Below are 15,498 nucleotides of genomic sequence, written 5' to 3' on the forward strand. Positions count from 1 at the left end.
GGGTTAGGGTTGGGTTAGGGTTAGGGTTAGGGTTGGGTTAGGGTTAGGGTTAGGGTTAGGATTAGTTTAGGGTTAGGGTTAGAGTTAGGGTTAGGTTCGGGTTAGGGCAGCAGGATCGTAGAGAGAGCTTTGTCTGAGCGCGTCGACGTCTGCTTCGACTACAGCGGGAGAGACCTCGACGACAAGGAGGGGTGAGCTGTGTGTGTGTGTGTGTGTGTGTGTGTGTGTGTGTGTGTGTGTGTGTGTGTGTGTGTGTGTGTGCACACATAGACACACATAGACATTGAGCCGATGCCCTTTTATCCATCTGTATAAAGTGTCCTCTCCAGAACATGAATACAGTTCTCACTATGGTGAAAGAAATGCAAATGCCATCTTTCATGCCATACCTGAAGGCAGCATTCAAGAGAATTTCCATGTCCGAACTCTCCTTTCAGCGTCTTATGTTCCACATCTGTTTATGTTTATTCAACTTTCAGCATGATCACAGATGTTTAAAAAAGACAGGTGCCATTAAAAAACACTGAATTATTTTGCTGATTACAATAAAAATCATAAAATCATAAAATGCATTTGCCTATCTAAAAGTCCATATAACCTAAAAACACAAATCTAGAATCCATTATCATTTAAGAGTCTGCACATGTATGGGATTGGTGATTTCTTGTATCTCTCAGTTTTGCATGTTGGAGTGTCCAGGTCATCTCCATTCCTTGTTTGGCGACCAGAGATCTCCTTCCTGAGGGGGGGGTAACCAGTTTCTGAAGTTTGACTTAAACAGCTTCCTTGCAAAGTCCAGACACAGTTGGGTGCGCCTCTCTGCTAGGGTGCACAATGTGAGGGTGCGGAGAGCCTCTGTGTATCCTGAGTATCTCCGGCCAAGTCTGATTTTGCAAGCCCGTTTCTGAACTCTTTCCAGTCTTTTAGTCTGGTTGACAGTCAAGGAACTGTGCCAGACTGGGACTGCATACTCCAGCACTGGACGCACATAGCCTGTGTAGATCGAAACCAATTCTGTGTCTTGAACTCCAAATTTCTTGAGGCGACATAGGACAAACAGCTTTCTATTGGCTGAGGTCAGCATATAGTCCACCTGGCTGTCCCATTTCAAGTCAGCTTGAATGGTGACCCCCAGCACCTTTACTGTGTCACAAACCTCTAGTAGGTTTTGGTCAATGGAAAGTGTTGGCAGGGCCGGTTTTTCTCTCATGAAGGTAACATGTACAACTTTGCATTTTTTTGGATTGAGTTTCATCTTGTGCTCATTAACCCAGATGTCCAGATGTCCTGAATATGTTGAAAGAATTGTCCTCTCTGTGTAGAATTCCATGCCGTTACGCCACATCTCCAGTATTCACTTGATTATGCTCAGTTTAGTGTGGTATCACGCACCGAAAATAACCAGACTTCCAAGGTCCGAGCTTGGAAGTCTGTTTTATTCAAAAATAAACTGTAATAAACTGGTTTATTCATGTTATTTCAGAGGTATTGAAGCAGGTTTAAACTGGTTTATTCATGTTATTTCAGAGGTATTGAAGCTGGTTTAAACTGGTTTATTCATGTTATTTCAGAGGTATTGAAGCAGGTTTAAACTGGTTTATTCATGTTATTTCAGAGGTATTGAAGCTGGTTTAAACTGGTTTATTCATGTTATTTCAGAGGTATTGAAGCAGGTTTAAACTGGTTTATTCATGTTATTTCAGAGGTATTGAAGCTGGTTTAAACTGGTTTATTCTTGTTATTTCAGAGGTATTGAAGCTGGTTTAAACTGGTTTATTCATGTTATTTCAGAGGTATTGAAGCTGGTTTAATGGTTATGTAATGTTATGTTATGTTATTTCAGAGGTATTGAAGCTGGTTTATTCATGTTATTTCAGAGGTATTGAAGCTGGTTTAATGGTAATGTTATGTAATGTTATTTCAGAGGTATTGAAGCTGGTTCCAAGCTGCTTCTCAACAGGCAGTTTGTTATGTATTAAACTGGTTATGTAATGTTATGTTATGTTATAATGTTATTTCAGAGGTATTGAAGCAGGCTCCAAGCTGCTTCTCAACAGGCAGTTTGTATTAAACTGGTTATGTTATGTTATGTTATGTTATGTTATGTTATGTTATGTTATGTTATGTTATGTTATGTTATGTTATGTTATTTCAGAGGTATTGAAGCTGGTTCCAAGCTGCTTCTCAACAGGCAGTTTGTATTAAACTGGTTATGTTATGTTATGTTATGTTATGTTATTTCAGAGGTATTGAAGCTGGTTCCAAGCTGCTTCTCAACAGACAGTTTGTTATGTATTAAACTGGTTATGTAATGTTATGTTATGTTATGTTATTTCAGAGGTATTGAAGCAGGTTCCAAGCTGCTTCTCAACAGACAGTAATGTTATGTAATGTTATGTATTGTTATGTAATGTTATTTCAGAGGTATTGAAGCTGGTTCCAAGCTGCTTCTCAACAGGCAGTTTGCAGATGAACGTTGGACCAAGAACAGAGTGGTGACCTGCCTGGACTGGTCCTCACAGGTAGCTGTGTGTGTGTGCGTGTGTTTTGGAATTTATCAAGGGTCCTGGAAGGTCCTGGAAAAATAGCTATGCATTGTCTTTGGTTATTGATTTTGTTAATACCTTTTGTTAATAGAACCGTGTTATACAAAATTCCTCAACTCTTAGTGCTCATCAGGGTGGGGGGTCCCCAGTTAAAATATGATTATTTCGGGGGTCACAGCCTGAAAAGGTTGAGAACCACTGGCATACACTACCTGTCTTTGGGCATTGCACATAGGAGTAAGCGACTCGTTATTGAGCTGAATTATTGTTATATAGTGGTTAAATGTTATGGAAAAGTTTTGGAAATGAATTGGTAAAAATGTTTGGGAACCCTGTATATTGTTATCCAGTATCCAGAGCTGACCAACCCTAACCCTAACCCTGTTGTTATCCAGTATCCAGAGCTGCTGGTCGCCTCCTACAACAACAATGAAGACTCTCCTCATGAACCTGATGGAGTCGCTCTGGTCTGGAACATGAAGTACAAGAAAACTACACCCGAATACACCTTCCACTGCCAGGTAAAACTACACCTTAACTCACTTGTAGCCAATCCCGAGAATACTCGTGAAAAATACTCGAGTATCACATGGTGCCGATCCCGAGTATACTCGTGAAAAGTTACTGTAACGGCGGTTCTCCTACCCTGTAGCTGGGCGGAAGGTCCTGACACGATCGCCCTCGCCGATTCATCATCATCACGGATCCACGTGCACAAAATAGTAATCCCATAACATGAAGGCAGACGGGGAATCGCATCTTTAATGTCCATTATCTCCAAACAACACTTTCAAAGGGGAAGATGGCAGTAGATGCTCGCTTATATAACACATGTTGAAAAGCACCGATCCGCCATTACACAACAGTATGTTGATGACGAGCGATTCCGGTGAATGACGTGATGACGTCAAACCGGAAGTGTTTAGGCTATGTCTTCTGGCCTTCAAAATAAGACAACGGTCGTGGATGCAGCCTGCGGGAGGCACGCTGGACATTTTAATCTGTTAATTTCTGGAGCACAAAATGAGTTAAAGAGGTGGTGCCATGATCCCCCCCCCCCCCAAAACATGATTATCAGGTATTATGATTATACTAGGAGGAAGATTTTTTCCAAAAAAGTATACAGAAAGAGTTAGAATTGGGTTTTTATGTGGCCACACCCCCAGTTCATTAAGTATGCATGGATGTCATGGTGGGTGGTGACCTAGCTGATATAGCCACACCCCACAGTGTTGGGTGAATGGTAATTAGGGGAGGAGTTGATTCTGTGATGTCGTCTTATCTGTGTTTTTAACTGACACTTTTCACCACAAGGTGGCAGCCTCCAAGAGAAAACAAACAAATACTAAGAGAATACATCATTTCTAAAAAAAAAAAAAAAAAAAACACATAAGGGGGTCTAATGAAGTACTTTCAACCTCCTAGACACATGAAAAACAGAAAAAGTACAACACTATGGCACCACCTCTTTAATACACCTTCCATTGATCATAATAATAATTTTACTAATATTAATATTTTCAGTCTGAGGTGATGTCTGCCAGCTTCATAATAATAATAATATTAATAATAATAATAATGATGATATCAATGTCTTCAGTCTGAGGTGATGTCTGCCAGCTTCGCCAGTTTCCATCCCAACCTGGTGATGGGCGGGACTTATTCTGGACAGATCGTTCTGTGGGACAACAGGAGTAACAAGAGGACCCCTGTTCAGAGGACCCCCCTGTCTGCTGCTGCACATACAGTAAGATATTATATATACTGTATCTACCATAGATACACTACATTATATATACTGTATATACCTCTATACACACTGTAACAACAGGAGTAACAAGAGGACCCTGTTCAGAGGACCCCCCTGTCTGCTGCTGCACATACAGTAAGATATTATATATACTGTATCTACCATAGATACACTACATTATATATACTGTATATACCTCTATACACACTGTAACAACAGGAGCAACAAGAGGACCCCTGTTCAGAGGACCCCCCTTTCTGCTGCTGCACACACTGTAAGATATTAATATATACTGTATATATATATACCATAAACTCCATTATATACATACCTATACACACACTGTAAGATATTAATATATACTAAATATACTGTATATCTACCATACACTACATTATATATGCACCTATACACACTGTAAGATATTAATATATACTGTATATATATATACCATAAACTCCATTATATACATACCTATACACACACTGTAAGATATTAATATATACTAAATATACTGTATATCTACCATACACTACATTATATATGCACCTATACACACTGTAAGATATTAATATATACTGTATATATATATATACCATAAACTCCATTATATACATACCTATACACACACTGTAAGATATTAATATATACTAAATATACTGTATATCTACCATACACTACATTATATATACACCTATACACACACTGTAAGATATTAATATATACTAAATATACTGTATATCTACCATACACTACATTATATATACACCTATACACACACACTGTAAGATATTAATATATACTAAATATACTGTATATCTACCATACACTACATTATATATACACCTATACACACACACTGTAACAACAGGAGCAACTAGAGGACCCCTGTTCAGAGGACCCCCCTTTCTGCTGCTGCACATACAGTAAGATATTAATATATATACTATATATAGCATACTGTACACTACATTATATATACACCTATACACACACTGTAACAACAGGAGTAACTAGAGGACCCCTGTTCAGAGGACCCCCCTGTCTGCTGCTGCACACACTGTAAGATATTAATATATACTGTATATACCATACTGTACACTACATTATATGTACACACACACTGTAAGATATTAATATATACTGTATATACCATACTGTACACTACATTATATACACACACACTGTAAGATATTAATATATACTGTATACATACTGTACACTACATTATATATACACACACTGTAAGATATTAATATATACTGTATATATCTACCATACACTACACCAGTAAGACTCCCTAATGGGGAGATAAGCGTCCATCAGGTCGCAGCGTGATTTTAGGCCAAAATGTGTAGGAGCAGTGTCCAAAAATGTGTTTGAATCGGCCTGATGGTGGCGCTATATGGGACAGATGCATGTTGATGAGATGAGTGTAGACATACTGTGTACCGATTTGTGTGATTTTAGGGCAAAATCTGTAGGAGTAGTGTCCAAAAATGTGTTTTAAAAAATCAGCCTGAAGGTGGCACTAAATGGGACAGATCCATGTTGATGAGATGAGTGTAGACATACTGTGTACTGATTTTGCGTGATTTTAGGGCAAAAATTGTAGGAGCAGTGTCCAAAAATGTGTTTTGCAAGAATCGGCCTCATGGTGGCGCTAGAAGAGGGCCATGTGAGAATTGCTGGGTGGAGGTTGTGGTTTGGCAGGTAAGGAGTGTGTGTGGAAAATTTTACATGGATAGGGGCAACACACTGTAACAACAGGAGCAACTAGAGGACCCCCGTTCAGAGGACCCCCCTGTCTGCAGCTGCTCACACTGTAAGAGTATTAAGTACTACTAACTACTATACCATAGATCAGGGGTCTTCAGAGTGGGTGACGGGGCACCCTGGGGTGCCGGGAGATCATTTGATCATATTTGGAATTTGTTTGGACACTTGAAAAAATATTTAGTATCATTTTAAACTTGAAGTACAAAGTTATTTTCAGTCAGTTCTAACCAAAATGGCTGTTATCTCAACGTTTTCCTCTCAACATAATCATCATAATTCATCATACAAGACTGTCGCACAAAACTAGTGAAAACAGCCAATCTACAACACAACGCCATCGCGAGGCGTTGTGTGCTTGTAGATCTGCTGTTTTCACTAGTTTAGTACATTTTATAGATGATAAATAAAAACGAACGGTTTTGGACATACAAGGTTTCCACCTGACAACGATATAATAATAATGTAGGGGTGCCTCGGATTAAAACAACATTTATGGGGTGCCCTGAGACAAAAAAGATTGGGAACCCCTGCTATAGATACATACACACTGTAACACACCATGCTGTGACTGATATTGTGACATCATCATTCAGCATCCAGTGTACTGACTGATATTGTGACCTCATCGTGCAGCATCCAGTGTACTGACTGATATTGTGACATCATCATTCAGCATCCAGTGTACTGACTGATATTGTGACCTCATCGTGCAGCATCCAGTGTACTGACTGATATTGTGACCTCATCATTCAGCATCCAGTGTACTGACTGATATTGTGACCTCATCGTGCAGCATCCAGTGTACTGACTGATATTGTGACCTCATCATTCAGCATCCAGTGTACTGCGTGTCGGTGGTTGGAACGCAGAACGCTCACAACCTGATCAGCATCTCTACTGACGGAAAGATGTGTTCCTGGAGCCTGGATATGCTGTCACAACCCCAGGTATGTATGACTCTGGACATGCTGTCACAACCCCAGGTATGTATGACTCTGGACATGCTGTCACAACCCCAGGTATGTATGACTCTGGACATGCTGTCACAACCCCAGGTATGTATGACTCTGGACATGCTGTCACAACCCCAGGTATGTATGGCTCTGGATGTTATGATGTCACAACCCCAGGTATGTATGGCTCTGGACATGCTGTCACAACCCCAGGTATGTATGACTCTGGATGTTATGATGTCACAACCCCAGGTATGTATGACTCTGGATGTTATGATGTCACAACCCCAGGTATGTATGACTCTGGATGTTATGATGTCACAACCCCAGGTATGTATGACTCTGGATGTTATGATGTCACAACCCCAAGTATGTATGACTCTGGATGTTATGATGTCACAACCCCAGGTATGTATGGCTCTGGATATTATGATGTCACAACCCCAGGTATGTATGACTCTGGATATTATGATGTCACAACCCCAGGTATGTATGACTCTGGATAGTATGATGTCACAACCCCAGGTATGTATGACTCTGGATATTATGATGTCACAACATTTGGAGACATGGTAGCTGATGAGTTGTTGTTGCTGTGTGTGTGTGTGTGTGTGTGTGCGTGCGTGCGTGCGTGCGTGCGTGCGTGCGTGTGCGCGTGCGTGTGCGTGTGTGTGTGTGTGTGCGTGTGTGTGTGTGTGTGCGTGTGCATACAGGACAGTCTAGAGTTGGTGTTTAAGCAGAGTAAGGCGGTTGCTGTCACCTCCATGGCCTTTCCTCTCGCCGACGTCAACAACTTTGTGGTGGGAAGTGAAGACGGATCCGTTTATACTGCCTGTCGACATGGAAGGTCTGTTAGATCTGTTAGATCTGTTTATACTGCCTGTCGACATGGAAGGTCTGTTAGATCTGTTAGATCTGTTTATACTGCCTGTCGACATGGAAGGTCTGTTTGAAGCAATAAGCCATGAGAGGCTTGTTGTTACCTGTATTTTATAACAGCTGAGAGGCGTGGTCGACACGAGGCCGAGCTGAGTGTCTCCAACCCTCTCAGCTGTTATAAAATACAGGTAACCACATGCCTCGCATGGCTTATTCTAAAACGGTTACAATATGGCAACATGAAAAATCATAGACATGTACCAATTAAAGCTGTTCTATTTCACTAATAATTCACTACAAGGTCCGCAAGAAAGTTCCTAGCTGCAAGAATAGAAAGTAGTTCCCAGGGTCATCAGGGTCCAGTCACAGAGGTTAGGGTATAATACATTTATAATACATGTATTTATCTCTGCAGTATGGCGGGTATAACAGAGTAGACAGTAATAATATTTAGGGTTAGGGTATAATAAAGGTATTTATGTCTCTACAGTAAGGCTGGCATAACAGAGGTGTTCGAGGGTCATCAGGGTCCAGTCACAGAGGGTAGGGTATAATAAAGGTATCTATATCTCTACATACAGTAAGGCTGGTATAACGGAGGTCTTTGAAGGACATCAAGGACCAGTCACAGGACTCAGTTGTCACAGAGGTTAGGGTATAATAAAGCTATAATACATGTATTTCTCTCTACAGTAAGGCTGGTATAACAGAGGTGTTTGAAGGACATCAGGGTCCAGTCACAGGACTCAGTTGTCACAGAGGTTAGGGTATAATAAAGGTATAATAAAGGTATCTACTGTATGTCTCTACAGTAAGGCTGGTATAACGGAGGTCTTTGAAGGACATCAAGGTCCAGTCACAGGACTCAGTTGTCACAGAGGTTAGGTTATAATAAAGGTATCTACTGTATGTCTCTACAGTAAGGCTGGTATAACGGAGGTCTTTGAAGGACATCAAGGACCAGTCACAGAGGTTAGGGTATAATAAAGGTATAATAAAGGTATCTACTGTATGTCTCTACAGTAAGGCTGGTATAACGGAGGTCTTTGAAGGACATCAAGGACCAGTCACAGGACTCAGTTGTCACAGAGGTTAGGTTATAATAAAGGTATAATAAAGGTATCTACTGTATGTCTCTACAGTAAGGCTGGTATAACGGAGGTCTTTGAAGGACATCAAGGTCCAGTCACAGGACTCAGTTGTCACAGAGGTTAGGTTATAATAAAGGTATCTACTGTATGTCTCTACAGTAAGGCTGGTATAACGGAGGTCTTTGAAGGACATCAAGGACCAGTCACAGAGGTTAGGGTATAATAAAGGTATAATAAAGGTATCTACTGTATGTCTCTACAGTAAGGCTGGTATAACGGAGGTCTTTGAAGGACATCAAGGACCAGTCACAGAGGTTAGGGTATAATAAAGGTATAATAAAGGTATCTACTGTATGTCTCTACAGTAAGGCTGGTATAACGGAGGTCTTTGAAGGTCATCAAGGACCAGTCACAGGACTCAGTTGTCACAGAGGTTAGGGTTAAGGTGTAATACATGTATTTCTCTCTACAGTAAGGCTGGTATAACAGAGGTCTTTGAAGGACATCAAGGACCAGTCACAGAGGTTAGGGTATAATAAAGGTATAATAAAGGTATCTACTGTATGTCTCTACAGTAAGGCTGGTATAACAGAGGTCTTTGAAGGACATCAAGGACCAGTCACAGAGGTTAGGGTATAATAAAGGTATCTACTGTATGTCTCTACAGTAAGGCTGGTATAACAGAGGTCTTTGAAGGACATCAAGGACCAGTCACAGAGGTTAGGGTATAATAAAGGTATTTATGTCTCTACAGTAAGGCTGGTATAACGGAGGTCTTTGAAGGACATCAAGGACCAGTCACAGAGGTTAGGGTATAATAAAGGTATTTATCTCTCTACAGTAAGGCAGGCATCAGAGAGGTGTTCGAGGGTCATCAGGGACCAGTCACAGGACTCAGTTGTCACAGAGGTTAAGGTATAATAAAGCTATAATACATGTATTTCTCTCTACAGTAAGGCTGGTATAACAGAGGTCTTTGAAGGACATCAAGGACCAGTCACAGGACTCAGTTGTCACAGAGGTTAGGTTATAATAAAGGTATCTACTGTATGTCTCTACAGTAAGGCTGGTATAACGGAGGTCTTTGAAGGACATCAAGGACCAGTCACAGAGGTTAGGGTATAATAAAGGTATAATAAAGGTATCTACTGTATGTCTCTACAGTAAGGCTGGTATAACGGAGGTCTTTGAAGGACATCAAGGTCCAGTCACAGGACTCAGTTGTCACAGAGGTTAGGTTATAATAAAGGTATCTACTGTATGTCTCTACAGTAAGGCTGGTATAACGGAGGTCTTTGAAGGACATCAAGGACCAGTCACAGAGGTTAGGGTATAATAAAGGTATAATAAAGGTATCTACTGTATGTCTCTACAGTAAGGCTGGTATAACGGAGGTCTTTGAAGGACATCAAGGACCAGTCACAGAGGTTAGGGTATAATAAAGGTATAATAAAGGTATCTACTGTATGTCTCTACAGTAAGGCTGGTATAACGGAGGTCTTTGAAGGACATCAAGGTCCAGTCACAGGACTCAGTTGCCACACGGCCAGTGGAGCTGTGGATTTCTCCCACCTCTTCATCTCCTCCTCTTTTGATTGGACCGTCAAGCTGTGGAGCACCAAGGTACACACACGCACGCACGCACGCACGCACGCACACACACACACACACACACACGCGCGCACACACGCACACACACACATCTTTGATTGATTGATTGAAGACTTTATTGTTTGCATAGAAAAAGGTACCGTTTCATGAAGGTACAGTTCACTGGTACAATGTCAACTAAAAGGAGATCCTAGGAAAGCACTTGGCTTATTTCCACAGGAAACCATTGAAGTATCTCATATAACATTGAATGACAGACGGATAGAACACAGTACTATGCAGTAGATATACAAAGAAGGGTCAGGGGAGGCTGGGCTAGGTTTGTTATTGCCAGTTGCGAATGTCTGCCGCCTGTAAGTGGTTTTTCAGGGCGATTTTAAAGGATGCTAGGGAACCCAGCGATTTTACAACCTTTTGTGTCAAGTCTGGTAACTAAAACCTGTCTATATGTTTATATCACCACTCAACAATGCGATTTGAGAGGTGAGTTTACAGAATAACGGTACACTATCTATCTACCCGTCTCTCATCTGGTTTGTTGACTTTGTTCACAAACAGCGTGCAGTGTCTGAGAAGCCCCAGTAGCCACGTTACTATAGTAACCTGACATTGCACAGATCTACAAGCTCAGAACGCGTTGCGGATGCGACGTGTTGTGAGCTTGTAGATCTGCTACTTTCGAAGTCAGAAACGCTGTGCTGTACGGGGATGTTTAACTGGTGCAGTTGGGCTGTGGATCTGCGAATTTTGGGAAGATGATTGGAATATTTTGGCTTATCACCGAACCTTAATTAATAGATACGGGGGTGCGGTAATTACCGCAGTACCGTCGGTAATGGGAAGATGATAACCGCGATAACAGAATGTCCATACCGACCCAGCTCTAGGTGTGGTTTCATTTTATTGGTTAATGTATAAATGTGGGTGTGGTTTCATTCTATTGGTTAATGTATAAATGTGGGTGTGGTTTCATTCTATTGGTTAATGTATAAATGTGGGTGTGGTTTCATTCTATTGGTTAATGTATACATGTGGGTGTGGTTTCAGAGCACGCGGCCTCTCTATTGGTTAATATATAAATGTGGGTGTGGTTTCAGAGCACGAGGCCTCTCTATTCCTTCGAGGACAGCAGTGATTGGTTAATATATAAATGTGGGTGTGGTTTCATTCTATTGGTTAATGTATAAATGTGTGTGTGGTTTCATTCTATTGGTTAATGTATAAATGTGTGTGTGGTTTCATTCTATTGGTTAATGTATAAATGTGTGTGTGGTTTCATTCTATTGGTTAATGTATAAATGTGTGTGTGGTTTCATTCTATTGGTTAATGTATAAATGTGGGTGTGGTTTCATTCTATTGGTTAATGTATAAATGTGTGTGTGGTTTCATTCTATTGGTTAATGTATAAATGTGGGTGTGGTTTCATTCTATTGGTTAATGTATAAATGTGTGTGTGGTTTCATTCTATTGGTTAATGTATAAATGTGGGTGTGGTTTCAGAGCACACGGCCTCTCTATTCCTTCGAGGACAGCAGTGACTATGTTTACGATGCTCAGTGGTCTCCGTCTCATCCTGCTCTGTTCGCCTGCGTTGACCTGAGTGGACGACTGGACCTGTGGAACCTTAACAACGATACTGAGGTACACACACACACACACACACACACACACACACACACACACAAAAAAATTATACTAAATATTTTTTCAAGTGTCCAAATAAATTCCAAATATTATCAAATGATCTCGCGGCACCCCTGGACTGCCGTCACGGCACCCCAGGGTGCCCCGTCACCCACTTTGAAAACCCATGGTGTAGAAGTCTCTCCAGCGTTGAACAGAGTGTGTGTATAATGTATTGTTTATGTGTATTACCAGGTCCCTACAGGTGTGTGTATAATGTCTGGTTTATGTGTATTACCAGGTCCCTACAGCGTCCATCAGTGTAGAAGGGTCTCCAGCATTGAACAGGGTCCGCTGGTCCCACAGTGGCAGAGAGATCGCAGCTGGTGACTCTGATGGAACCGTTCAGATCTACGATGTGGGAGAGGTAATAGAAATACTTTACCTAATTTATTACATAGCAGAGTAATATAAATAATACTCTTATCTATCTTCTAATAAACATAGGAGAGGTATGTATATATATATATATATACATATATATATATATATATATATATATATGTATATATATATATATATATATATATATATATATATATATATATATATATATATATACGTATATATATATATATATATATATATGTATATATATATATATATATATATATATATACATATATATATATATATATATATACATATATATATATATATATATATATATATGTATATATATATATATATATATATATATATATATATACATATATATATATATATATATACATATATATATATATATATATATATATATATATATATATATATATATATATATATACATATATATATATATATATATAATATATATATATATATATATACATATATATTTATCCACGAGTTTCCAACGACCCATAGTGCATTGTGCAGACGTTGTACCGAGCTTCCGGTGCCGCAGCCGAGTGTGATTTAGAAGCTCACAACAGGCTGCATCTGCGACGCGACGTGAGCTTGTATGTCTGCTGTTAACTGTTCTGCTGCCCTTGACGATCCTCACCGTCATTCAAATCGGTGACTACATGACGCCATTGACAGTGCTCACCGTCAATCTTACTGTATTTACAGTAAATTTATTAATACTTACAGTATGTCGCTCCGGTCGCGGCCGCATCGGTAATGTCCGCGATTTGTTTAAAATGCACGTTGGGCGTGCACGCGAAGTGAAGCTCCTCCTTGTTAAGTCAATGGAGAGGCCCATAAAGAGACTTCATTTACTCCAAAAAAGACTTTTAATCCCAAAGCACATCCCTAAACAGTAGGGGTGTAACGATACATTTTAATAGCGATTCGATACATATCACGATACATGGTTGACGATACGATACATGGACGATATTGGTTCATTCATGGCGACACGATACGATTCGATTCAATGATTTAAAATCGATATAGTAACTATTTATCAAAGAAATTAAATCTGTGTGAAAGGTGTGGATAGTGCAGGTTTTTAAGGGAAACACACTGATTATCTGCCAAATACATGGTCATTGTATGTTGACAAACCTGCACCTTGACATGAACACAGAGATTACACACATTTATCCATAGACCAGTGTTGCTATATGGAAAGGAAAAGTAATGACATTTTTTTTTTTTATCTTAAATACAATACAAATACAATGCGCAAGAAGGTAGTATCGATACAATCGATTCTTTGCACTGCCGATTCGATACGATACAAAATAAAACGATATGATTCGATTTTAGCTGTTTTCATTTCGATATACTTCAGTTTTTTAAGTTGAAAACGATATTTCGATATAGTTACCATATTGTTACACCCCTACTAAACAGCACTAACAAGGCTCGGCTGGCGGCCGCCATGACACACTGTCACATGACACATGTCATGTGACTAGATGACGTAATCGTTGATGTCATTCACCATTCCGTGTGTGTACACACATTCCAGGCAGGCCTTTCACAATAACAGCGTGTGCCAATGGGAGGATCTGCGCGGCGTCAAAGAAAAGTTAACCCTTCATAGTAAGCAGCAGTTATTGTGTTAAACCGGAAGTGTGGTCCAAATAATCTCCAGTAAACTCCCACGGAAACAGGTGGATATATATATATATATATTATAAGTGTATTATGTAAATATGTAAATGAGTGCTCTGACCTGTTTCTCCTGCAGCAAATCTGCGTCCCGCGGCCCGACGAGTGGACGCGCTTTGTGCGGACGCTGGCCGAGATCAACGAGAACCGCGACGAAGGCGACGAGCTGGCGGCTCAGCGTCTGATGTAGACTGGAGGACCCCCTATAGAGCCCTGAGGGACCCCTGAGGACCCCTGAGGGACCCCTGAGGACCCCTGAGGACCCCTGGGGGACCCCTGAGGACCCCTGAGGGACCCCTGAGGGACCCCTGAGGACCCCTGAGGGACCCCTATAGAGCCCTGAGGACCCCTGAGGGACCCCTGAGGGACCCCTGAGGGACCCCTGAGGACCCCTGAGGACCCCTGAGGACCCCTGAGGGACCCCTATAGAGCCCTGGGGGACCCCTGAGGACCCCTGAGGGACCCCTGAGGACCCCTGAGGACCCCTGAGGGACCCCTGAGGGACCCCTGAGGACCCCTGAGGACCCCTGAGGGACCCCTGAGGACCCCTGAGGGACCCCTATAGAGCCCCGGGGGACCCCTGAGGACCCCTGAGGGACCCCTGAGGACCCCTGAGGGACCCTGAGGGACCCCTGAGGACCCCTGAGGGACCCCTGAGGGACCCCTGAGGACCCCTGAGGACCCCTGAGGGACCCCTGAGGACCCCTGAGGTCATCAGTAGAACATAGTCTGGGCTTTAAGGGGTTAACACATTACTGCATGGAAACAATGCTATTTACACAACACTACACAACTACTTCCTACTTCCTGTCCCCAGCTTCCTACTTCCTGCTACCAGGAGGCGGAGCTAGAATGACTGGAACTCTGCTTTTTGCAGCAGTTTTTACTCAAAGTTTTACATGTTTTTACACTTCAATCTGCAGCAGGTTGCTAGAACTATTACTGTACACATACTGTACACATACTGTACACATACTGTACACATACTATACTGTACACATACTGTCAGTGTTGGGGAAGTTACTTTGAAAGCGTAACTTGTACAGTTACAAGTAACTCACCATGGCAGTAACTTGATCAAGTTACAGTTATACCCCTGGAGAAATATAACTTATAAAGTTTCAAGTTACATAGAAAAAGT

General features: G+C 41.1%; 1 protein-coding gene across 6 annotated transcripts in view; it reads left to right on the forward strand.

Moving 5' to 3' along the window:
- LOC308286181 (dynein, cytoplasmic 1, intermediate chain 2a-like) overlaps window positions 1-14,828 on the forward strand; it is a 40,852-nt gene extending 26,024 nt beyond the window's left edge. For 3 of the 6 annotated variants that reach the window (XM_080727137.1, XM_080727138.1, XM_080727140.1), the window contains 9 exons: window positions 2,423-2,522; window positions 2,942-3,067; window positions 4,147-4,293; window positions 6,909-7,553; window positions 7,742-7,971; window positions 10,477-10,621; window positions 12,111-12,251; window positions 12,535-12,660; window positions 14,437-14,828. In XM_080727137.1, coding sequence (XP_080583263.1) covers window positions 2,423-2,522; window positions 2,942-3,067; window positions 4,147-4,293; window positions 6,909-7,553; window positions 7,742-7,971; window positions 10,477-10,621; window positions 12,111-12,251; window positions 12,535-12,660; window positions 14,437-14,547 — 1,771 coding nt within the window. In that variant the 3' untranslated portion in view covers window positions 14,548-14,828. The remainder of the gene's footprint in view (window positions 1-2,422; window positions 2,523-2,941; window positions 3,068-4,146; window positions 4,294-6,908; window positions 7,554-7,741; window positions 7,972-10,476; window positions 10,622-12,110; window positions 12,252-12,534; window positions 12,661-14,436) is intronic. The other 3 variants (XM_080727139.1, XM_080727141.1, XM_080727142.1) reach the window with 3 other exon arrangements.
- Window positions 14,829-15,498: the final 670 nt, after the last annotated feature.

Source organism: Nannobrachium achirus (assembly GCF_963921795.1).
Source record: "Nannobrachium achirus genome assembly, chromosome: 5".
Lineage (NCBI taxonomy): Eukaryota > Metazoa > Chordata > Actinopteri > Myctophiformes > Myctophidae > Nannobrachium > Nannobrachium achirus.